The sequence below is a fragment of the Natrix helvetica genome (assembly GCF_964273705.1).
Source record: "Natrix helvetica genome assembly, chromosome: Z".
NCBI classification, from domain to species: Eukaryota; Metazoa; Chordata; class Lepidosauria; order Squamata; family Natricidae; genus Natrix; species Natrix helvetica.
Genome location: NC_138554.1, coordinates 78,647,302 through 78,672,119, shown reverse-complemented (window position 1 = coordinate 78,672,119; position 24,818 = coordinate 78,647,302). Strand labels below are relative to the sequence as shown.

At 42.2% G+C, this 24,818-nt stretch overlaps 1 protein-coding gene across 3 annotated transcripts in view; it reads left to right on the top strand.

The window, feature by feature from the left end:
• ITGA9 (integrin subunit alpha 9) overlaps window positions 1–24,818 on the top strand; it is a 541,618-nt gene that overhangs the window by 421,227 nt on the left and 95,573 nt on the right. For all 3 annotated transcript variants that reach the window (XM_081971274.1, XM_081971275.1, XM_081971273.1), the window contains exons 25-26: window positions 3,176–3,295; window positions 5,110–5,211. In XM_081971274.1, the coding sequence (XP_081827400.1) occupies window positions 3,176–3,295; window positions 5,110–5,211 (222 nt within the window). The remainder of the gene's footprint in view (window positions 1–3,175; window positions 3,296–5,109; window positions 5,212–24,818) is intronic.

Here is a 24,818-nt window from a genome sequence, read left to right as displayed (position 1 = left end):
TGGATGCTGATTTAGATCAGTTTAGGCCTAAAAATAAGCAATCTCCAGGGGTTTCAGTAGAAGTCTTTGTCCAAAACCTTTTCCATGCAAAGCCTGTTGTGTTTCTCTAACCTCCAATCTAAAGTATAAAGTCCTATATGGATAAGCATATGGTTCCTATGATAAAATTTTAGGGTGAGCAAGTGGCCAGTTTTAAGTTTCTGGGTGTTATCATAAAAGAGGACCCAGCATGCTCAGTCTGGTCAAAAGGGCCCAGCAGAGATTATACTACCTGAGACTTCTCAGGAAACAATAGCTGAATGAAATACTGCTGGTGACTTTCTACAGTAGCACCATAACTTTTACTTACTGCACCTGTGTATTGTTTGCCAATTGCACAGTGGCAGATAAGACAGTGCTCTACAGGGTTAACATCATTGCCAAGAGGGTCATGGGTTGCCCTTTCTCCTCTTTCAAAGAGCTTTATAACTCCCATTGCCTTAAGAAAGTTCAAAACATTCTTAAAGAGCCATCTCCCCTGGGCACCCTTTTTTTAAACTATTATCATCTGGCAAATGGTACAGGATAATAAAAACAAGGGCAAATAGTCTGAAAAACAGCTTCTCTCCCAAAGCAATAAATATATTGAATTCTACTATATAGTGCAATATTAAGGCAATATTGGGGGTTTTCAATTCAATTGTATAGAATGTGAAGGATGTGTATTTGTGGTTTTTTATAGTTATAATGTACTATGAAGATGACATTTAATTTCATTGTACAAAGTGCAATGAAAATAAAGTAAACTAGCTAGTGTTGCATGTAGAGACTGTCTGGGACAGTGCATCCCCATCCAGAACTAAAGTCCTGGACCCCAAAGCCTTTTTAATTCGATATATTGTTTATCGTTTTCTTTTTTTTTTCTGATAATGAATTGTTGTGCCAAACTATTTCTCTTCTTCTACTGTGAAAGCTGGTCACAGAATGTAGTAACAATATTTGAATTCAGGATATTCAGGAAAATCTGCATCATATTAAGGAATAAGAAGAAACATGTTTTATGAAAATTCATCCAGTGACGGTCTCTACAACAAGGGTATCAAACTCAAGACCTGTAGGCCAGATCAAGCCCATGATGAGGTCAGAACCGGCCTGCAAGGCCATCTTGTAAACTGTAAGGAGCCAGCCCATGTTGCTTTGGCCCACCCACGCCATCCTGGTGGCATGCATGCGCACAGGAAGAGCTGGGCGCACACAGGCCCAGTTCTCCACTGTCACATGCAGAGCAAAAAAAGTAATCTGTGGGACTACGGTAAAACTTTGTGAGATTCTTTTTGAGAGAGAAGTTGGAAGGTCTTAACTATTTTTTTTATAGTAGTCCCACAGACTACTTTTGTCACCCTCCATGTGGCGGCAGTGAACAGAGCTGGAAAGCAGGTTAGTAAAGGGATGTGGCTACACTTGGGAGGGTGAGGGTTTGGCATAACCCACACCCCACATTACCTGAGTGCCCTGCAGGCAAGTTATAAATTGCGGCAGTGAGCAAGAAGAATTGGGCCGGGAGCCACATGAGGTCCTGGATGTGGTTTCTGAAGCCACCGCTGCAAGGCCAGGCATTTGGGAGGATGTTGATGGCCTGGCTGCAGGACCCTCAGATAAGCCAGTGCATGGGGCAGCTTCTCACTCTCTGCTTTGTTTCATCTTCCACTACCCCCACTGCCTCGTTTTGTCTTCCACCTCCCACTGCCTTGCTGAGAGTATAGTTGGTGCTGCCACCATGAGGTGGGGTGAGAGAGTGAGAGAACTATCTGATCAAACCACTGTGTATGTGTGGGTGTGTGTGAGAGAGAGAGCCCAACCCCACCAGCCCTGCTATAACACTCTGATGTTGGATCGGATCTCTCTCTCTCTCTCTCTCTCTCTCTCTCTCTCTCTCTCTCTCTCTCTCTCTCTCTCTCTCTCTCTCTCTCTCTCTCTCTCTCCTCCCTCCCTCCCTCCCTCCCTCCCTCCCTCCCTCCCTCCCTCCTCCCTCCCCCCTCCCCTCCCTGCTCCCCCCTCTCTCTTTCACACACACACACAAAAGTTGGATTGGATCACTCTATATATCTCACTGTGGTGGCAGTGGCAGTGCTTCAGTGTCCAGCCAGCAGGTGCTCCTCACTCAGCTATTTTCACCCAGCATTTACTTTGACAGTGGTAGGATTTGGAGGATGGTCAATCCCCATCCCCCCTACCAGGCTGTTCTGGTCTGGTGTGGTAGGGGGATTTCCTCCCGCCTTTTCCACTGCGCCACAAATGGTGATTGACTATACCCCAAGTCCTGCCACTGTCAAAGATGCTACGCTGCAATAGATAAATGAAAAGTGCAGCTTTGTCTGAATGAGAAGGGGAACGGCGAGAAGAAGGAAAGCGGCTGAGTGAGAAGCACTCCACTGGCCAGACACTGAAGCACCGCCATTGCTGCCATAGGCACAAACACACACACACACACACACACACACACACACACACACGATACAACCTCTGTGTGTGTCTGTGAGAGGAGGGAAGGAGAGGGGACAGAGAGGGCAAGAGATTGATGTGTGTGTATGTGTAAGAGAGAGATAGAGAGAGCAGGAGAGTGTGTGAAAGAGAGAGAGCAAGAGCAATCTAATTCAACCTCTGCTTGTGTGTGTGAGAGAGAGAGGGAGAGAGAAAGAGAGCCAGAGCAATCTGATCCAACCTCTATTTGTGTGTGTGTGAGAGAGAGAGGGGGGGATCTCTGTTCTAACCTTGGAGAATTATACCAGGGCTGGCGGACATGCATTTCACCACCCATGTGAGTGACGTCAAGCCCACCATGCCCCCAGACCACACCCAGTCAGCCACACCCACTTCAGCCCCTGGAGGACAACCACAACACTGATCTGGCTCTCAATGAAATCGAGTTTGACATCCCTGCTCTACAAAGTACATACAAGAATGTGTTTCATTAGGAGAAAATCATATATAACAATGCAAATTTGTACTTAGAAATGATATTAGAAAAGTTAGAAATGATGTTGAAACACGATGGAATAAACCAAAAGTAGGGAAAATAAGAATGTAATCAATCCTGATAGATTTGCTTGTATAGATAGCTGAACAAGGTTTATTGATTATCTATCATTCTTTTCCCCCTTTGTTAATTTGCTTTTATTTACTTGTTATCCTTTAGGATTGTGAAAAACCAGGCAGATCCTGCTTAATTATACGGTGTAATTTAAGTTCACTAGCAAAAGCTGAATCCCGTAGCATAGATGTGCAAATGCTTTTGAATACAGAGATATTAAAGAAGGTGAGCATTATTTCTTACACTATAATATTGAATTTTCTCTAATAATTCACCTTGGAGTTGGATTTAAACTTGGATTACTGCTTTATCCTATCAGAAGGTTTTTTTTTTTTAGCAATCTCAGAAGCGGGGGGGGGGAAATGAATCAGAAAAGATGCAAACCATTGTTTTGCTTCTTTCAAGATGCTCTTTAGTTTTAAAACAAGTGAGCAAACCAAATAATCCCCAATTTTAGATTTTCATTATAACTCCATCAATGAAGGTGATAGATTGAAATGTAAGTACAGTGTTTCCCTGAAAATAAGACAGGGTCTTATTTTCTTTTGACCTCCAAAATATGGCTTGGGCCTTATTGTCAGGGGAAGGCTTATTGTTTTATGGTTCCTGGGTGGCTGCTCTCTTGCAAGTGAGCTCCTGAAGAGCCGGGCACTGCCTCAGGAGCGAATGGCTGTGTTGTGCTGTCACAGCAGTGCAACACTGCAGCCATGAAGTGACCACACCGTGGGAGCCCTAAGTCAGTGAATGGCGCTATGCCCGGCTGGAAAGGGGGTTTGCTGGGTGGCTGCTCGTGAACGTGGTCACCTCATGGCTGTTGTGTTGCACTGCTGTGACAGCGCAACACAGCCATTTGCCCCTGAGGCTGTGCCCGGCTCTTTGAGAGCCTGCTCGCAAGAGAGCAGCTGCCCAGCAATCCTCGTCTCAGCTGGGCACAGTGCCATTCACTGATCTAGCAGTATCCTGAAGATGCCAAGCAACACGAGCGCCTTTGCCACCCACCCACCCCCAGTTCCCACAGCTTGGCACTTTTGGAATACCACTAGGTCGGTGAGTGGCGCTCTGCCTGGCCAGAGGGGGTATGTGTCCAAGGGGCTTATTTTTGGGCGAGGGCATATATTTTTGCCTACCCAAAAAATATGGCATGGCCTTATTTTCAGGACATGTCATATTTTCAGGGAAACACGGTATGTAACATATGATATATAAAATGTAAGTGATAGGCTCAAAACTAATGCATACACTTTTAAATGCTGATAAAACTGAGTATAATGTTCAGATTTTTTGATATTTTACTACTGTCAACAATGGATAGAATAAGGACTTAGCATACTATGCTAAGCTTGATTTGTGGTTCTTTCTTGTAGTCCTTGCTGAATGCTCAGTGTGTACTGTATTGGAATGATATGATGTAATTTGTAAAAGTTTTAGGAATGTATTGTTGCCTAACACCAGCTGTTTTCATTAAATTAGTTGAGCTGCTTAATTATATGAGCTGTGCCAATGTTCAGTTTTAAGTCACAGTGTAAAATAATTCTCTTGAACTTTGTTGTCCTGATGTACATAAGAGGAGGAAATTATATTTTCATTTCTAAATTGTCAATTTTTTCCTTTAATATGATGTAATCTTACTCCACCAGAAGACATTTATAATTTTAAAATATAGTAAGAATTATTTTAAAAAGAAACTGCTGGCCATTTGTGTTAAAGCTCTTTTCAAGAATGATTATAGTGGAAAATATATATATTTAGACATTATTCTATGCAATGTTAGAATTTATTTTAATCATAAAATGTTTAATATATAAGCACATTTTAATAATTATATACAAATATCTGCTTCTAATTATAATGCAGCAATAATTCAGTTTAAGATGTTTTCTGCTGGCGATATTTGGCAATATCTTATTTTCTTTTAAATGTGAGAATACTGCTTTTGAACTTTCACATCTAACTTTATTTTAAAATGCCCATGATTAAGAGTCTTTGAAAACTGTGTGTTTGAAAATGTTCCTTAATTCTCCTTATTTTTCAATCTGTAGGACACCTCATCAGTGATTCAGTTTGTAACACGAGCAAAGGTGAGAGTGGACCCAAGCAACCGGGCAATTGAAGTATCTAATGCGAATTCTGAATATGCAACAGTAAGTGGAAGAATCTGAAGAAGAAGAATTGTTAATCTTGCATGGAATGCATTAAATGATCCAGCATTTAGCAAGGGATTTGTGGTCAGGCCAAAGAAACAGAAGGAGTATGCTTTTCTTTAAATGTATTAGCATTGATATTACTGCCATAATCCTCTTGTGCTTTTTCTTGCTGTAATAAGTCTAGAAGTGAATGATTGTCATTGGAATATTTGCGCACTAGTTCAGCTTCTTCTTTTAAAGGATATTTATTATGCATATGTCTGCATTAACAAGGTAAATTACACTGCTCACTCTGGGCTTCTTTATTTATTAGGTCTTTAGAAAATCTACCTTGCATCCAGGTAGCAGAGAAATACACAAACTGTGTACCAACCCTTGAGTTTGGACAAGGCTTTTGCTATGTTAGAAGGAAAGCCACCCATGAGAACAATCCTGAGATAGGGAGGAGACCTCAGAAGCTACATATTCCATGCGGACCACTTGAACCCACTTAGCCCCATCCCAAATACTGTCACTGCAGGTTATGGGTCTTTGAGGAGCACCTTAGTGTGAGAAGATGCCCCTCCAAAGTAGAAAGACCCAACATTATTTTTTTCTGTTTAATTTTTTTTTAAGATTATAGAATAAAATACAAAATATAACAGCAAATAAGAAGATACCGGAGGGGGGGGGGGCAGAAACGGGAAAGAGAAGCGAGGAAGGATGGAGGAAAAAAAAAAGTTGACTTCCGACTCCCTCTGTTGCAGTAAAATAAAGCATTAGCAACAAACCACAACTTTTTACTTTTCCATAACAATAACCAATTCTATAAAAATAAATCAATCTTATCAGTAAAACCCAAAATCAAAGTTTCATTTTTTTTCCACCTCAAGCACAAAGTCCAGAAGCAGTCTCCATGTGGCAACAAAAGTACTTATATTCTTTTCTTTAATCAAAATGGTCAATTTAGCCATTTCTGCCAACTCCATCAGCTTCTGTAGCCATTCGTGCTTGGTGGAAATTGAAATGTCCTTCCATTTTCATGTGTTCAGTAATCTTCCTGCTGTCAACATGTATAAGATCAAAGTTCAAAAAATTTTCAACAAGTCTTTTTCCATTAAAAAACAAAAGAAAGGTTTCTGGTTTCATCTTTATCTTTGTTTTAAGAATTTTCTATATTAAAATATTAATCTTGAGCTTTCTGCCAAAAAGACAGCTCAGAGACAATGTGAGGGCTGTTTTGAATATTATTGAAAATGTACAATATCATGATGATAGCGGGTTTTAAAATAAACAAAGAAAAAAACAATGTTGATAATATGTCATCTCAGAACAGTGATATATTGACTAAAAATGTGGTGGCGCAGCAATTTCCACGTCGCCTTGACGAATCCGTATATCTAGACCCACGCCAGTCCGGCTTCCGACCCGGGCACAGCACAGAGACAGCCTTGGTCGTGTTGGTTGATGATCTCTGGAGGGCCAGAGATAGGGGCTGTTCCTCTATCCTGGTCCTATTAGACCTCTCAGTGGCTTTTGATACCATCGACCATGGTATCCTATTGCGCCGGCTGGAGGGGATGGGAGTCGGAGGCACCGTTTTACGGTGGTTCGGCTCCTACCTCTCCGGCCGGATGCAATGTGTGTTGACTGGGGGGCAGAGGTCGACCCTGAGGCCACTCTCTTGTGGGGTGCCGCAAGGGTCGGTCCTCTCGCCCCTTTTGTTCAACGCATATGTGAAGCCGCTGGGTGAGATCATCCGTGGCTTTGGGGTTGAGTACCATCTGTACGCTGACGATACTCAGTTGTACATCTCAACCCCAGGCTATCCCAACGAGGCTGTCGATGTGATGTCCCGGTGTTTGGAAGCCGTCGGGGTCTGGATGGGGGACAACAGACTCAAACTCAACCCCTCCAAGACCGAGTGGCTGTGGCTACCGGCACCTCGGTTCAGCCAGTTAACTCCATCACTGGCCATAGGGGGCGAACAATTGCCCCCTGTGGAACGGGCGCGCAATTTGGGCGTCCTCCTAGATGCCCGACCGTCAATGGATGACCATGTGGCAGCCGTGGCAAGGGGGGCGTTCCACCAGGTTCACCTGGTGCACCAATTGCGCCCCCTTCTGGACCGGGATGCCCTACGCACGGTCACGCATGCACTGGTGATGTCTCACCTGGACTACTGTAACGCTCTCTACATGGGGCTCCCCTTGGGACGCGCCCAAAGACTGCAGCTAGTTCAGAACGCAGCCGTGCGGGTAGTCATGGGGCGTACCAGGTACTCCCATGTAACACCTCTCCTGCGCGAGCTGCACTGGCTGCCTGTGGTCTTTCGGGTGCGTTTCAAGGTTCTGGTTACCATCTTTAAAGCGCTCCATGGCACAGGGCCTAGTTACTTGCGGGATCGCATCCTCCCACACACATCCCTGCGGCCAATTCGCTCTCACAGGGAGGGGCTTCTCCTGGTGCCGTCCACTAGGCAATGCCAACGGGCGACACCGAGGAGTAGGGCCTTCTCTGTGATGGGCCCAACCCTCTGGAATGACCTCCCCCCTGACATTAGAACCACTACTGACCTCCGCTCCTTCCGACAGAAATTGAAGACTCACTTGTTCCGACTTGCTGGTCTGGCATAATTATAATGTTTTCCTCCTGGCATACACACTTTTATTGGTTTTTAGAGGGATTGTCTCTTTTAAATTTAATTTTACAGGATATTGGGATTTCAAATTTTGTATATCCTGATTTATTTATTCAGCTGTACAGTTTGGCATATCTTTTATCCTCCTCACATATCTATTTATTTAATAATTTTAACTTGTTGTATTTTTGCTACGGACTGTACACCGCCCCGAGTCCCTTTTGGGAGAGGGGGGGGGTCTATAAGCGCTAATAAATAATAATAATAATAATAATAATAATAATAATAATAATAATAATAATAATAATAATAAAAGTTGTGTTTTAGAGTTGAGAAAAAGGTGAAATACTTAGGGATTTTACAATACTTAGAGGACTTACAAAAATGGGACAAACTGCATTTATTACTATTGGGTAGAATTTCTGTAATTGCTGTATTTTAGCCATTTCTGCCAACTCCATCAGCTTCTGTAGGACTGAAATCGGCTGCTGTCAACCAACAGGGAAGCCTTGAGGGAGTGGTAGATAAAGACTCTGAGGAAATTGACCGCCTCAAAACAAGACCTGCCAAATGGCCACAGGAGGGTTGCCTCAACTGCGGAGGCAACCGTTACAGATCAAATTGCAGTTTTAAAAGAAGCTGTATGCAGACTCTGTGGGAGGAAGGGCCATTTGGCCAGCGTTTGCCGCTCTTCCACACCCGCGCCCAGCCAGCAGGGGATAGCTACAGAGAAAAGAAGACCACTAGGCAAACTGGGAGGCACAAGACGTCCTGCTCCGCTATTGAGGACGACCTGCCACAAGAATTATTTTTCCTCACAGTACTGATGGAAGGATCTCCATGCAAAATGGAGATCGATACCAGCTCAGCCAAATCGATCGTCTCCTGGCAAACCCTGAAACACTTAATGCCTAATCTTTCTAAAGACTCTCTTTCTCATTGCAGTTGCCGCCTGCGAGATTACCAGGGGAACTCTATTCCGGTGCTGGGGAAGATTGCAGTATTGGTCGAGCACAAAGAGTTTAAAGGCCGGTTACCACTCATCGTAGTTGCCAACCCATTGGCTAGCCTGTTGGGTATTGAGTGGTTTGAGCCCTTGGGCCTGACTGTTGCCAGCATTCACACATCTACAGTTGATGATGACTTTGAGGAGCTCGCAAACAAATACACAGATGTGTTTGATGGGACACTGGGTAATTATAAGGGCACCCTTATTACGCTCAATTTAGATCCACAGGTTTCCCCTATTAGGTTGAAGGCACGAAGGGTATCATTCACACTCAGGGCCAAAGTGGAAGCTGAATTGGATAAATTAATCTGCCAAGGGATCCTGGAACCCGTCGATCATTCACAGTGGGAGACTCCCATAGTCACCCCTGTGAAGGCAGACGGGTTCATTAGGATCTGCGCAGATTACAAAAATACTTTGAACAAAGCCTTGCAATCTAACCCGTACCCTGTCCCAGAGGTGCAACACTTGCTGCACTTCCTGGGACAGGGACGGATCTTTGCTAAATTGGACATGGCACAGGCTTATCAACAGCTGCCTGTGGACAATGCCCAAATGATTGTGACACACATGGGGGTATTCCGGTGCTGTAGGCTCCAGTTCAGAATCTGTGTTGCCCCAGGTATTTTCCAATGTTTAATGGGAAGGCTGCTTCAAGGGCTAGATGGGGTAGTCCCTTATTTTGATGATATCTTACTGGCTGCAAAGGATGGGGCAGACCTCATCCGCAAATTGCAGGGGGTGTTTCAGTGGTTCAGGAATGAAGGCTCTTCTCACTTCCTCGGCAGTCCTCTTACAGTATAATGAGTGACTGCCCTTGACCTTCACTTGTGATGTGTTGCCCTACGGCGATGGTGCTCTCTTAGCCTACAGGCTACCTAATAGACTTGAGGCACCTATTGCCTACTTTTCGCGTACCTTATCGACAACGCAATTACAGTCAAGTCGATAAGAAGGCCCTGGTGGGACTTCCGGTTCCGGCGACTGACGGCGACGGGCAAGCTTTGCTCGCCCCGCGCTTTCCCGGTGGGCTCCCCACTCCTTGGGGGGCACAGGACGCCCCGTAGAGGCTCCTGCCAGAGGTGCGGCACCGCGGGGGATCCCCTGGATTGGCGGCGGCCGGGGGGGACCCCCGCCTCACTCTAGGCACCGGGGAGCATGATGGGGGACGCTCCGGCGTCTTCGCTGCGAGGCTGACGGAAGAAAAAGACGATCTGAAGGAAGTGGCTGCGGTACGGTGAGGTGACAACTCCCTCTCATCCCCTTCACCAACTTAGAAAAATTGCCAGCAGTTTAAACTTTACTTTCGGCTTGGCTGGAGAAGCGCGACTAGAGGGAGGGGGATTTTCCCCCCCCTCAGACAGGCGGCTTGAAACAATTTTGCTCTCAGCCCCAAGGGAAGGAGGAGGGGGGAGAGCCAACTAAGGATGCCACGCTCCTAGTAATGGCGAATTTTTGAATCTAAAACTATAATGGAAGGATGATCTGGAAGGCTTTTTGGGAACTTTGAAAACTTTGTTATGCCTCCAAACCCGAAGCTGGCAGGGCAAGATGGCACACTTCCACTGTCTTTATGAGTTCTGAAACCTGACTCCACCTTTAAAACTTCAGGCTTCCGGTCTTTGTCTCCGTGCTACCCAGACAAATCTCTTGTTGATTGCTACCTTTTGAACTCCCTGGAGTGAAAAACTTTACTCTACTTCCAGGGTGATTAGAAAAATCCTCTTCTGCTTTGACCTCCTGTCTCCTGGACTCTCCTGGCTGTTTCACCTTTCTGACTGATCACTCTGTACTGACTGATCTTCTCACTCCACAAACAATGTCTCCTAAAAAACCACCTCCTGGAAACCCTGGCTTTGCTGCCTCTGCCCCGACATCTGCAACGTCCAGTCCTAGTACACAATCAACGTTAACAGCTTTGATGCAACCTAAATCTACAGAGACTGAGTTTCAACAAATGTTTCAACAAATTCTACAGGGACAAGAGGAAATAAAAAAACAACTAAAAGAGATGAAGGAAGAAATTAAAGAGAATCAGCTCCAAATTAATTAAAACTCACAGAGACTGGATCTTTTGGAGGGTGGGACGGCTGAGATGAAGGAGGGGATGGAAGGGATGCAGAAAGGGAACAAAGAACTTGATACCCAGCAGATGAAAATAGAATTTGAGAGAATGTCCTTTTATCTTAGATTTCAAAATGTGGTGGAAGCAGATGATGAAGATATAAGGGACATTGTGACAAGTATTTTGGCTGAATATATTCACAGAGAGAAACAACAGATGGGGTGGGAAATAGACCTGGTCTATAGAGTGAACTCAGCATATGCTAGAACACATAATGTACCCTGGGAGGTACACATCAAATTTCTCAGAAAAAATACAAGAGATGAGATTCTGAGTGCACAAAGGGGGCAAGAATTGAAATACCAGGACAGACATATAACCATTCTGAAACAGATCCCCAAGAAAGTAAGGGAAAAAAGAAAAAGTTACTCGCAGTTAGCGAAGAAACTATACCAGAAGGGGGTGTGGTTCAGATGGCAGATGCCTGAAGATATGCTAGTATTCTGGGAGGACACAAGAGTTAGAATTAATACACCCATAGAGGCACAGGCCTTTATGGACAAAAACAAAGCACTCTTAGAAAAACCAGATGACCCTACACCAGACACACAGGACACGGGAGGGGCCGGAGCTCTGCCAGCGGGGGGAGATGGGGCAACACTGAGAAAAACCAGATCACAAAAATGAATAAGAAAACTTGCTTGACATAAGTTGACCGAACTTATTAATTGAACTTATATGCTGACTATATGTAACTTTTTAGTAATGAAATTTTCTGCAAATGTATACTTTGAGTATGGAGGGAGGGGACACCCACCACACATTGCAACCGTCAAAATTTGTCCTTATCCACTACCTTTTTCCTTGTAAAATTTTTTAAAAACCAATAAAACGTTGTTTATAAATAAAAAAAGAAGAAGGCGCTGGTGGCCGTAGCGGGAGTCAAAAGATTCCACTATTACTTGTATGATAGCCAGTTCTTGTTGGTCACAGACCATAAACCCCTCCTGGGCATTCTGGCTGGCGACCGACAAACCCCACAGATACTATCACCGCGTATGTTACGCTGGTTGGAGTTCCTGGCTTCTTATTCATACCGCCTAGAACACCATCCGGGAAAGAGCCTGGGGCATACTGACACATTAAGTTGCTGCCCGTTGCCCCTACCTGTGCTACTCACCTCCGGCATCTGTGATTCCCTCTGACTCGTCTGGGGGCCCGGCGGAAGGCTGTCGGCCAGCCCCGGCTTCGGGTCAGACTCCAGGCTTAAGTCTACATCGCTCGGAAAGGACCCGGCGCCGGCTGGCTTACCTTTCGGACTATGCATGCGCAGTCCGGAGGGGAAAGTAGTGTTGTGTCTCAGGTGTCAATCAACACAGTTCTGGGCTCTCATTGATTAAAACGCATGGAGCCAACTGGCGGGAGAAATACGCATTCTCATTGGTTGCTGGTTTGACAGCAGCCATATAAAAAGCTGTCAAACCGGAGTTGTTCTGTTCTGTTACTGCTGTTGCCAATAAATGTTTCTGGTTGACTTGCCTCTCACCTCAGCTTGTGATTCCTTGTTCAGGAATACACAAAATGCATAGCCTTATGGAGGCTTATAGAGTGCTGCTGGGGGCTGGGGGGCCAAAAACAGTCAATTTTCTGCTCATTTCTGCTTCCTCAGCCCCCAGGCACTCCCCAAAAGCCTTCAAAAGGCCATTTTGGTGAAGGAGGCGGGGTTCAGGAGACAAAAAATGCTGTATTCAATGTATAAGATGCACCCAAATTTTCAGCCTCTTTTTTGAGGAAAAAAGGTGCATCTTATACTCAGAAAAATACGGTAAGGTGGACATATAACCAAAGATGCTTTTTTTATTCCAGACATTACCAATACTCGCAACATCCATTTAAACAATGGAAGAGGAATATTTCTAAATTTATATGGCAAGGCAACAAAACAAGAATTAGATACAAGCTATTGGAAGATACAAGGAAAGAGGGAGTTTGGGTTTACCAGATTTAAAACTGTATTTTGATAAAAGAGTGTGTGAACCTCCAGAACAAGAGACTACTTGAATTAGAGGACCATGAATTAAAGTTTGGAGGGCACAGTTATATGACAAAGTTAAAGTTAATGTTGATTTTAATAATCATTTTGCTAGACTTGCCATACTTGCAGAGTTTGGAAACAAATATAAAACAAAGTTCTCTACAAAGTTGCCTCTTTGATTGTTTCCCTAAGAAGCTTTTTTAAAGAAAAGAAATGGTGGTGAACCCAGACTGGTGGGTGTATGGTAAAATAATATCTTTGAACTCTGGTGACTCTACACAAAAGTCGAGGGAAGAACTTGAATTAGATTATGTTTTCCATTGCCTTATATATCAACAACTGAAAAAAAACATTTAAATTAGATAAGAGTTATAGGTTTGATTTTGTTAAAAATGAATTGGAAATCTTACTGTGTGGTAGTGATGTACATATTATTGCAAAGATTTATAAAATTACTGAAATTAAATTTGGAAAGTGAATATGTAAAACATTGTATGATTCAGTGAGCAAGGAATTTTGGATATAGTGTAATGCTTGAATAATGGGAAATATGTGAACAAAATGTTTAAAATGTACACTAAACTATAATTTAAAAGACAAATTTTATAAGATGATGTATCAGTGGTATTTAACACCAAATAAATTATCTAGGATGTATAAAGGTATTTTAAATGAATGTTGGAAGTGTAAAATTAAATCACTTATGGTGGACATGTGATAAAGCAACGAAATTTTGGAGCTAGTTCAGCTTCTAACTGTGGATTTTGTTGAGTAATATACGTATTTTTCAGAGTATAAGACACACTGGAGTATAAGACGCATCAAAGTTTTGAAGAGGCAATTTTTTAAAAAAGTAGGTAGGTAGATAGAGGGATAGAGAGGGAGAGAAAAAGAGAAATACAGTAGGTAGGTAGGGAGAGAGAGAGAGTAGTTAGGTAGGTAGATAAAGGGAGAAAGAGAGAGAGAGAGAGAGAGAGAGAGAGAGAGAGAGAGAGAGAGAGAGAGAAATACAGTAGGTAGAGAGAGAGAGTTTGTGTGTGTAGGTAGGTAGGCAGGTAGGTAGAGGGATATAGAGAGAAATAGAGATAGAGAGAAATACAGTAGATAGGTAGGAGTTTCTGCTGGCACAGTACTTGATCAATGTAATTCTCATCAATCAGTTAAAGAGCTTTCCAAAAGGAAAAAAAAAGTTTTTGCACTCTGCAAACCTCCCAAAAAATGGGCCCATTTTTCCCCCCAAAAAAGGCATGAATAGCCTTGGGGGGGCTTGCAGAATGCTCCGGGGGGAGGGGGCAAAAACGAGCAAAAAATGGCCCATTTTTTGTCAAACAAGTTGCATGCATAGCCCTATGGAAGCTTATAGAGTGCTGCTGGGGGCTGGGGGGCCAAAAAGTCAATTTTCTGCTAATTTCTGCCTTCCTCCCAGGCGCTCCCCAAAAGCCTTCAAAAGGCCATTTTGGTGAAGGAGGCAGGGTTCAGGAGGCAAAAAATGCTGTATTCAATGTATAAGACGCACCCAGATTTTCAGCCTCTTTTTTGAGGAAAAAGGATGCGTCTTATACTCCAAAAATATGGTATACAATTTCTCAAGGTGAGACTGAAACTTGCTTTAATCTAAGGCATTTTTTGAGAAATATAGATTTATCTTTTACTGGAAGATCAATTCATATAAAAGTTCATTAATGCCAACAATGTAATTCAGTGAAGATTTCTTTGGAAGTAAACCAATAGTAAGGCTTCCTCCTTGGTAAGCACATGTTAGGATTGCAACATTAATAGTTTAAATAACCTAGTAAACTGTTAGCTGCATTAGTGGCTCAATTACTTGAATCATCTTTGGATAACTATTTCAAACAAATTATTGGAACAACTAGTTTAATTCATGAAAATTTGGTCAAAAAATTATGGGTTTAGTTCAGGGCTCTTTATAATGTAATTCAGCCTTTTATTTCTCATTCTAGATTTGGTTTAATAAGGATTGTGTTCAGCCTATGGTAATTTGAGTTTATAGACAACCCAGTTTTATAATGATTTTCTTTTTCATGATTTTTTTTATTGAAGAAGGAATATCCATTCCCTTAGCCATGTTAATATAGCCGCAGTATAATAGAGTTCCCAATCTGGTACGCCAAATCCTCCCTTTTCCTTAGTGTCTTGCATAGCCTTAAGTTTTATTCTTGGTTTTCTTCCCTGCCAGATAAATTTCGAAACCAATTGATTCAAATCTTTAAAGACACCTTTTTCTAATTTAATGGGTATGTTCTGAAATAGGAAAAAATTTTTTGGTAATATATTCATTTTTATAACTGCAATCCTGCCCATCAGGGACAGTTGTAGGTTTTTTCATCTTTCTAGGTCCTTCTTAGTTTTATTAATCAGATTGGTATAGTTGTCTTCTTTGATGGTCACACACCTCGCAGATAAATGTATACCAAGATATTTGACTTTTTTGACAATTTGGATACCCAATTTCTTAGTTAACTCCTCTTTTGCTTTTGATTTCATATTTTTAGTCAGCATTTTGGTCTTTGTCATATTTATCTTCAGACCCGCTATTTCCCCATACTCTGTCAGTTCCTCAATGAGTTTCGTACCAGATTTCATAGGATCTTCTAGCACAAACACTAGATCGTCCGCAAAGGCCTGTAACTTAAATTGCTCCTTTTTAATTTCTAGTCCCTTTATCTGTACCTCTTTACGTATATTCCTGGCTAGTACTTCTAGGGTTAGTATAAACAACAGGGGGGATAGGGGGCAACCTTGTCTTGTACCCTTCTGGATTACAATACTTTGTGTTAATTCACCATTGATTATTACTTTGGCTTTTTGGTTTGTATAAATTGCTCTGATCACGTTTATAAATTTGTCCCCACAATCCATATATTCTAATTGTTGGTGCAAAAATTCCCAGTTGACATTATCAAATGCCTTTTGGGCATCGAGAAAGATTAGTGCAACCTGTTTATCATTGTGCACTTCATAATATTCAAGAATGTCCAACATAATTCTCATATTGTTTTTAATTTGTCTTCTGGGGAGGAATCCGTTTTGGTCTGTATGGATGAACGATGTAAGAATTTTTTTCAGCCTTTCTGCTATTATTGAGGCAAAGATTTTGTAATCTGCATTTAGCAGTGATATTGGTCTGTAGTTTTGTATAAGCACCTGGTCTGTATCCGCCTTAGGTAATAGTACAATGTTAGCCTCCGTCCATGACAACGGTGTCTTCGCCTCTTTCAACACAGCATTGTAGACTTCCAACAACGTTGGGACAAGTATATCTTGGAATTCTTTATAAATTTCCGCTGGCAACCCATCCGGCCCTGCAGCTTTATTATTCTTTTGTCTTTGTATGGCCTCGGTTATCTCTGATGTTTTAATGTCTTCATTGAACATGTCCTTAATCTCCTCTGGTACCTTTGGCAGATCTGACTTTTCCAAATACTGTAATATTCCTTCCTTTGTATAGTCTCGGTTTTCTTTATATGATTTATCATAAAACCCTTGGATAATCTTTTTCTTTTCCTCTAGTTGGTAGCAGATCTCGCCTTTTTCATCTTGTAGTTTATTGATCCAGTTTTCTTGTTTTGCTTCCTCAGCCTATAGGATAGCCATCGCCCCGGTTTATTTGCATTCTCAAATAAGTTTTGTTTTGCTTTTTTTATAGATTGTGCCAATTTTGCTTTTTCAAATATAGCCAATTCATGTTTAATCAGTTCCATATTTCCTTTTATACTTCTGTTCTGCGGTTTCTTTTGTAGTTCACTCTCTAAACTTCTATACCTTTCTTTCAGCTCTCTTATTTTTAGATTCTCAGTTTTTTTCTTCCTGGCTGTAGCTGATATTGTGACCCCTCTTATAAATGCCTTAGTCGTATCCCATAGGTTTTGTATGGATGTGTCTCCTGGTCCATTTTCTTTAAAGAAGAATCTTAATTCTTGGTTCACTCTATTAATATATTCCTGGTCTTTTAGAATTGACCTATTGAGTGACCAACGGTAACTGCCCTTTTGTTTCTTCCAAATAATCCTCATGGGATTGTGGTCAGCCCATAGATTGGGTTCTATATCTATCTCCTTCACTTCTGAGATTAGCTCCATCGGCAGCCAGACCATATCTATCCTTGACCAGGATTCGTGTCGGTTTGAGTAGAAGGTATATTGCTTACCCTCTGGACATCTTTCTTGCCATACATCAAACAAATTTAGTTCTTCAGCCATTTGGAAGAATGACCTTGGCAAAGTTCTCCTAGCTCCTTTTCTCTTCTTTCCACTTTTATAGTCCCGTTTCGGGTCAACTATAGCATTGAAGTCGCCCAGTAAACAGACATTTTCGGTTCCCATCTCTCGAATAATGCCATGTAGTTTGTGATAGAAATTTTCCTGGCCTTCATTGGGTGCATATATTACAACCAGTGACACCTTTTTTGATTTAACATTATTTCCACGATTAGTATTCTCCCTTCCTCATCATTGTAAATTAGTTTAGTCTGAATTGTGTCTTTGACATATAATGCTATTCCTCTTTTCTTTTGGTCAGCCAGTGCTGCGTAGATTTTACCCAATCTAGGACATTCTAATATCTGGATCTGTCTTTTAGTCATATGGACCTCTTGCATTGCAATTCTATTGTAGTTCAAATGTTTTAATTTATTAAATATTGTTTTCCTCTTCTGGGGTGAGTTTAGACCATTAATATTCAATGATAGGATCTTGATTTCTCCCGACATACTTCTATGTGTATTTGGGTCGTGTGCTTCTTGTTGCCCTTATTTCTCTCACTTCGTTTGGTTCTTCCCCTTTTTCATCTAGAACGACTTCTTTTTCCTTTCGTATCTCCACTGGTTCCTTCTCTCTTCTTATCTGTACCCTGGATCCTAGCCTCCTTGCTCCCGCCTGTTCTCCTCCATCTTTCTCTTCCTCCTGTCCAACTAGGGTGTTGTAAAAGTCTTCCGCTTGTTCTATTGTGTCTATTCTAAATCTTCTATCTCTCCAGGTTACCAGTACGCCCTCCGGCATCAGCCATCTAAAGTTAATTTCATATTTGTTCAGGACAGATGTTAAAAATTGGTAGGGCCTTCTTAATTCTCTGATTCTCCTTGGTACCTGTTTTAGAACTATTAATTGTCGTTGGTTGTAAATTATCGGGTCGTCTCTAGTTCTATTCAGCACCTCGTCATGTATTGATTTTTTAACAAACTTTACATGGACTTCTCTTGGAAGATTATTCTTTTTTGCGCAATTTGTCTGTATTCTATACGTCTCGTCAATCTCACTTGCCATCTTGTCCTTTTCTATTCCCAAAGCCTTTGCCATTAGGTCTGCCATCATGTCTGGTAAATCCTCGCCTTTTTCTTCCTTTACGTTCTGGAACCGTAGGAATTGGGCTGCTTTCTCCGATTCTAACGTGAGGACCGTTAACTCAAGTTCCTTGTTTGCCTGGATCAGCCTAGCGCTCAGCTGCTCCATTTTTTCAACCTCCTTTTCCAACCTTCCTTCTATTACATTTATTCTTTGTTCGTGTTTATCGATCTGTTCCTGGAACTTCTCAAATTTATCGTCCATCTTCTGCATTCTCTCCTTTAATTCTACTGTATCACTCCTTATTTCTTTAATGTCCTTTTTAAGTTCTTCGTGATTTTTAGCCATTGCCTCTTGCATTGACTGTAGCATCATCTGCAATTCCTTAGTTGAGTTGGATCTTTCTCTCTGAGGCATATCCTCCGAAGATCTTTGGTTCGAGGGACTTGCAGCCGCTAGGGATGGCTGGGATGCTGGCTTCCTCCCCGTGCCAATTTTCGTAAAATTTGTACTACTTGTCATTTTTTGGAGGAGTTGGATCCCTACTTTAATTTTTCCCCAGAGCTCCCACTTACTTCTCTCCCTCGTAACTTTCTCCAGTCCCCCTTCTTTCTTTCTTTCTTTCTTTCTTTCTTTCTTTCTTTCTTTCTTTCTTTCTTTCTTTCTTTCTTTCTTTCTCTTCTTCCTTCCTTCCTCCCTCCCTTCCTCCTTCCTCCCTCCCTCCCTTCTTCCTTCCTTCCTTCCTTCCTTCCTTCCTTCCTTCCTTCCTTCCTTCATGCCTACCTACCTTCCTACCTTCCTTCTTCTCCCTCTCCTCTTCCCTCTACCTCTACTCAAATTTCAATTTTAAATAGTGATAGGGGGTAGTAAACTCTATATATCGATTAGTTTGTGTGTTATATAGGAACAGCTGTCATAGGATAGTAGGATAGTGTGAGAGACTTATCGGTTTATCACTGTATATATATATATATATGTGTGTGTATGTCACATTTACAATGCTCCTAACTTTCTATTAATCTATTAATCTATTTTGATAACTTAATAAAATCTAAGGATAGAATGTTTATAGTTATTGCTTATATTATCCTAGATTAATCAGTACTAGTGCCACTAATATCGAAAGAAGTTAGGATTAGTAAACTTACAACAATAACAATAGCAAAAACAATATATTCCTTTGATGGTAGTATTATCACATTAATTCCATTAATTTTAAGTTCAACCTTAGGTGCGTCCCTCCTGTGTTGGATAATTATATGAAAATGTTCTGGGTTCCCCTGCTCCAATAGATCTTCTTTCTCTCTCTCCAGATAGTAGAATCCAAAGGCTGTCCAGAGAATATAGTCAGCAAAGAAAAATCCTGTTTTGTCTTAGGGTATTAAGAGGGGGGGAAGGTTCCAGGTTTCGCCAGTAGATGTCTCTCTTCCACTTGTCCAGACGCTGACCAACTGCTATCACTCTACCTATATAAATTGCTAAAATAAATTTTTCCCTTCGAGCCTTCCAGACTTGTATAATTAACTCAAAAACCCCTGAAGGAGTCTGTATAGTCAAAGTTATTTACAGCCGGCTTTGTTATGTTAACAGATTAGGTTTAGGTTCAGCTTATCAGACAGTTCAGAGAGTAAAAAGATAAAGGCGCCATTTTTCACTCAGTATATTACTTTTCGCCGCTGTAATCTCCTTGGAGCCCTTGATCTCTTGAGCTGTTTTGGGATAGAATTACCTTCTCCAAGATCGGAAGCTGTTAGATCACTCGCAACTCCGACAGCTTTCTGTAATAAATCCTCGCTTGCTTTGAACTCTTGTCAGCATTTTGGGACGGCCATTGCTGTCGCCCTCTTCCACGTCCGGGGATATGAAGGAGATTTCAAGCACATACCATGGATTGCCATCCTATGGTCGTGTCAAACCAACCTTCTCTCTTCAGTCTTCCCTCCAGGAAGGCTTGGCTTATCAAAAATTTTTCAGCAAACCCCCTCTGGACGTTAGATTTGGCTGCTGTTAACAGAGCTCTCTGTCCAGGCAGCCATTCATGCTGGCAGCAAGCTCCACCCCCTTCATGCAGTTTATTAATGATGTGCTGCATGAGCATCTGTACAAAGGGGTGTTCGTTTACCTTGACGACGTTCTCATCTTTTCTGAGACCCTAGAAGAGTACGTAAACCTAGTGCGGCAGGTCCTGAAAAAACTTCTAGCCGCCAAGCTGTATGCTAAACAAAGTGTGAATTCCTCACTGGTTTACCTCAGCTATTGTATTTCCAGCGAGGGGATAGAGATGGATCCAGGAAAATCGAAAGTGGTGCTAGACTGGCAACCCCCACTCACCCGCAAACAACTACAAAGTTTCCTGGGATTTGCTAACTTCTATAGGCAATTCATCCTGGCTTTTGCAGAAGTCACTCTGCCCTTGACTGAACTGTTAAAAATAGGGCCATCCCCGACAAAGCCAAAGCCAAATCAATCTATAGGGTGGACAATAGACTGTCAAAAAGCATTTGAAAAATTAAAATAGCTCTTTGCCAAAGAACCCATTCTGAAACACCCTGACCCAATTCATAATCCAGGCAGAGGCCAATGATGTGTCTGTAGCAGCAGTGCTGTTGCAAAACAATAAAGAGGGACAACTCTTGCCGTGCACTTATGTCTCCAAAAAACTCACCGCCATGGAAAGAAGGTGGGCCATTTGGGACAAAGAAGCCTATGCAGTCCAGTGGGCCCTCCTCACCTGGAGACATTTCCTAAAGGGGGGAGTGCCACTCAAGGTCTGGACTGACTATAAAAACCTCAAAGCCCTCAAAAGCCCCCAGAAACTGTTTCCAAAGCAAGTTTGCTGGGCACAATACTTCAGAAGGTTTAAATTTGAACTGAAGCACATCCCTGCTGGGAAGAACTTGCTGGTGGATGCCTTGTCGAGAAAACCTCAGTATGACAGTAAGAGGGAAGAAGTAATTCACACCATCGATCCCCCCCCAACCAAAAGTCAGCTCAAGCCACCACCAGAGGCCAGACCAAATGGCAGCCTACCCTCAGCCAGGACAAGCTGAGCACTGCAATGAAATCAGCGCTGCCAAACAACCTCTGGCTCAATGACAACAAAAACATCCTGATAATAAGAGATGGTTTAGCCTGAAAAGGATCCAAACTGTACATTCCTGCGAACTTGAGGCTGGAAGTACTTCAGCGAAGCCACAACATGAAATTGGGAGGACAATTTAGATTCCTAAAAATGCTCCACCTCCCAGATGTCAATTTTGGTGGCCAAAAATGAAAATAGAAGTGGAAGACTACGTGAAAAGCTGTGTTCCGCAACCATGAAAATTCGGCCAGGCAAGCCCCCTGAATTACTGCAATAGGTGGTCAGCCCTAGCTGACCATGGAAAGAGATTGCAATGGATTTCATTGTAGAACTCCCAGACAGTGGTGGGAATAAACTTATTTGGACAGTCATTGATTTATTTTCCAAGCAAGCTCATTTCATTGCTTGCTCAGGATTACCATCTGCAAAGAAGCTAGTGAAAATGTTTGTTAAACAAATTTACTACCTGCATGGAGTACCCAGGAAAATCATCTCAGACTGCGGAGTTCAGTTCACCGCCAAGTTCTGGAGGGAGTTCCTGAGGTCCATTGGGTCCACACAAAGATTTATCTCGGCTTTCTATTCAAGCACAAACAGAGCAGCAGAAAAAGCTAGATGGTGGAAGAATACATCCATTGTTATGTGGATTACCAGCAGGAAAACTGGTTAGATTTGCTACCTTTTGCCCAAGCCGCGTATGACAACACTGGCCACAGCAGCACTGGATTAATTCCTCTTCAAGTTACCAATAGCATGGAATTTGTTCCCATGTTTGAACTGTCCAGAGAGCCCCCTCCTCCATGTCTCTGACTGAATGGATGGATGCTCTTAAAAAGGGGTGGGTGAATATGAAAAAAGCTCTAGCAGAAACAGCCGGAGAGTACAAGAAACAAGTTGATTAGCACCGCTCCTTCCAACCCCCCTTCCAGGTGGAGGATAAAGTTTTCTTGTCTAGTGAATACATAAAGTTAAGAATGCCTAGCAAGAAATGAGGGCCGAAATTTTTAGGTCCCTTCCCAATAATGAAAATAATTAACCCAATTACAGTTCATCTCAGTCTGCCAAGAATTCTAGGGAAAATTCACCCCATCTTACAATACAATAGCAGAGTTGGAACGGACCTTGGAGGTCTTCTATTCCAACCCTCTGCTTAGGCAGGAAATCCTATACTGTTTCAGACAAATGGCTATCCAACATCTTCTTAAAGACTTCCAGTGTTGGGGCATTCACAACTTCTGGAGGCAAGCTGTTCCACTGATTAATTGTTCTAACTGTCAGGAAATTTCTCCTCAGTTCTAAGTTGCTTCTCTCCTTGATTAATTTCCACCCATTGCTTCTTGTTCTACACTCAGGTGCCCTGGAGAATAGTTTGACTCCCTCTTCTTTGTGGCAAGCCCTGAGATATTGGAACACTGCTATCATGTCTCCCCTAGTCCTTCTTTTCATTAAATTAGATATACCCAGTTCCTGCAACCGTTCTTCACATGTTTTCGTCTCCAGTCCCCTAATCCTCTTTGTTGCTCTTCTCTGCACTCTTTCTAGAGTCTCCACATCTTTTCTACATCGTGGTGACCAAAACTGAATGCAGTATTCCAAGTGTGGCCTTACCAAGGCATTATAAAGTAGTATTAACACTTCACATGATCTTGATTTTATCCTTCTGTTTATGTAGCCTAGAACTGTGTTGGCTTTTTTGGCAGCTTCTGCACAATGCTGACTCATATTTAAATGCTTGTACACTAGGATTCCAAGATCCCTCTCACAGTTACTACTATTGAGCAAAGTACCACCTATACTGTACCTGTGCATTCCGTTTTTCTTGCCTAAATGTAGAACCTTACTCTTTCGCCATTGAATTTCATTTTATTAGATAGTGCCCAATGTTCAAATTTGTCAAGATCCTTCTGTATCTTAAGCCTATCTTCTGGAGTGTTGGCTATTCTTGCCAGCTTGGTGTCATCTGCAAATTTGATGAGTTCCCCATTTATTCCCTCATCCAAATCATTGATGAAGATGTTGAAGAGTACTGGGCTTAAAACAGAGCCTTGGGGTACTCCACTGTATACTTCCCTCCATGAAGATGCAGTTCCATTGAGGATTACATCTTGAATGCAGTTGGTCAGCCAGTTATGAATCCATCTCATGGTGATGCTGTCTAACCCACATTCTTCTACTTTATCTAGTAATAGGTTATAGTCTACCTTGTCAAATGCCTTACTGAAGTCCAAGTAACCTATATCGACAGCATTCCTCTGCTCCACTAATTTTGTCATTGTCAAAGAATGCAATAAGATTAGTCTGGCAAGATCTGTTTTTGACAAATCCATGTTGGCTTTCGGCTATTACTTTGTTTACTTCTAGGTGTTCACTAATTCGTTGCTTGATTATCTTTTCCAGAATCTTTCCTGGTATTGAGGTCAGGCTGATAGGTCTGTGGTTTCCTGGATCTATATTTTTTCCTTTTTTGAAGATGGGAACCACATCAGCTCTTTTCCAGTCCTCTGGCAGTTCCCCGGTGTTCCAGGATCTCTGAAAGATATAGTTCAGTGGTTCTGAGATCTCATCTGCCAGTTCCTTCAGAACCCTGGGGTGTAATCCATCTGGTTCTGGTGATTTGAACTCGTCTGGGGTAGACAGGTGCTCACTTACCATTTTCTTCCCTATTTCAACTTGTGTTCCTAATCTGATTTTTGTGGTGCTGTTTTTGATAGGTTGGATTGTTTTATCCCTTTGTGTAAAGACATGTGCAAAAAATGAGTTAAATAGTTCTGCTTTCTCCCTGTTGCTTGTCACCTTCTTGTCACTTTCTCCCAACAATGGACCAATTGTTTCCTTAACTTTTTTCTTGTTTTTAACATGTTGGAAGAAGCTCCTATGTGTAGTTGCCACAAGGGTCAGTGCTCTCTCTGTTTAATATTTACACGAGGCTGCTGGGAGAGTTCATCTGTTACCTTTAGATGCAGTATCATTTTCAGTGCATTCAGAAAGTATTCAGACCCACCATACCTTTGTCAATTTTTTTATGCTTCAGCCTGATTCTACAGTTGTTGAAATTCATTTTTTTCTCATTAATCTATACTCAATACCCCATAATGACAAAGTGAAAACAAAATTTTAGAAATGTCTGTAAATTAATTGTTCTATCTTACGGAGAACATAGGTGGACAAACAGAGGCAAGCCAGGACTTAACAAAATGCTAACAGTTTATTGCTAACAGGTTGCCAACGCGGCAATTCACATTTCGCGCGTTTAGCTAACAGGCAACAGCTGAGCTCTGCTTTGACAGCCTTTATATATGCCGGCTGTCAAGCAGCCAGCCAATCAGCGTTTAGCACAACGCCCCCTAGTGAAACAGACCAGAGGGAAAACTTCTGATACATAACACTCCTTCACACTTAGAGCGCGCATGCATAGTCTTGCAAATACCCCGGCCTGCGACGGACCCGCCCAGATCTCCCGCAGAGTGACTTCTGCTTCGGGGATAGTGGCCAT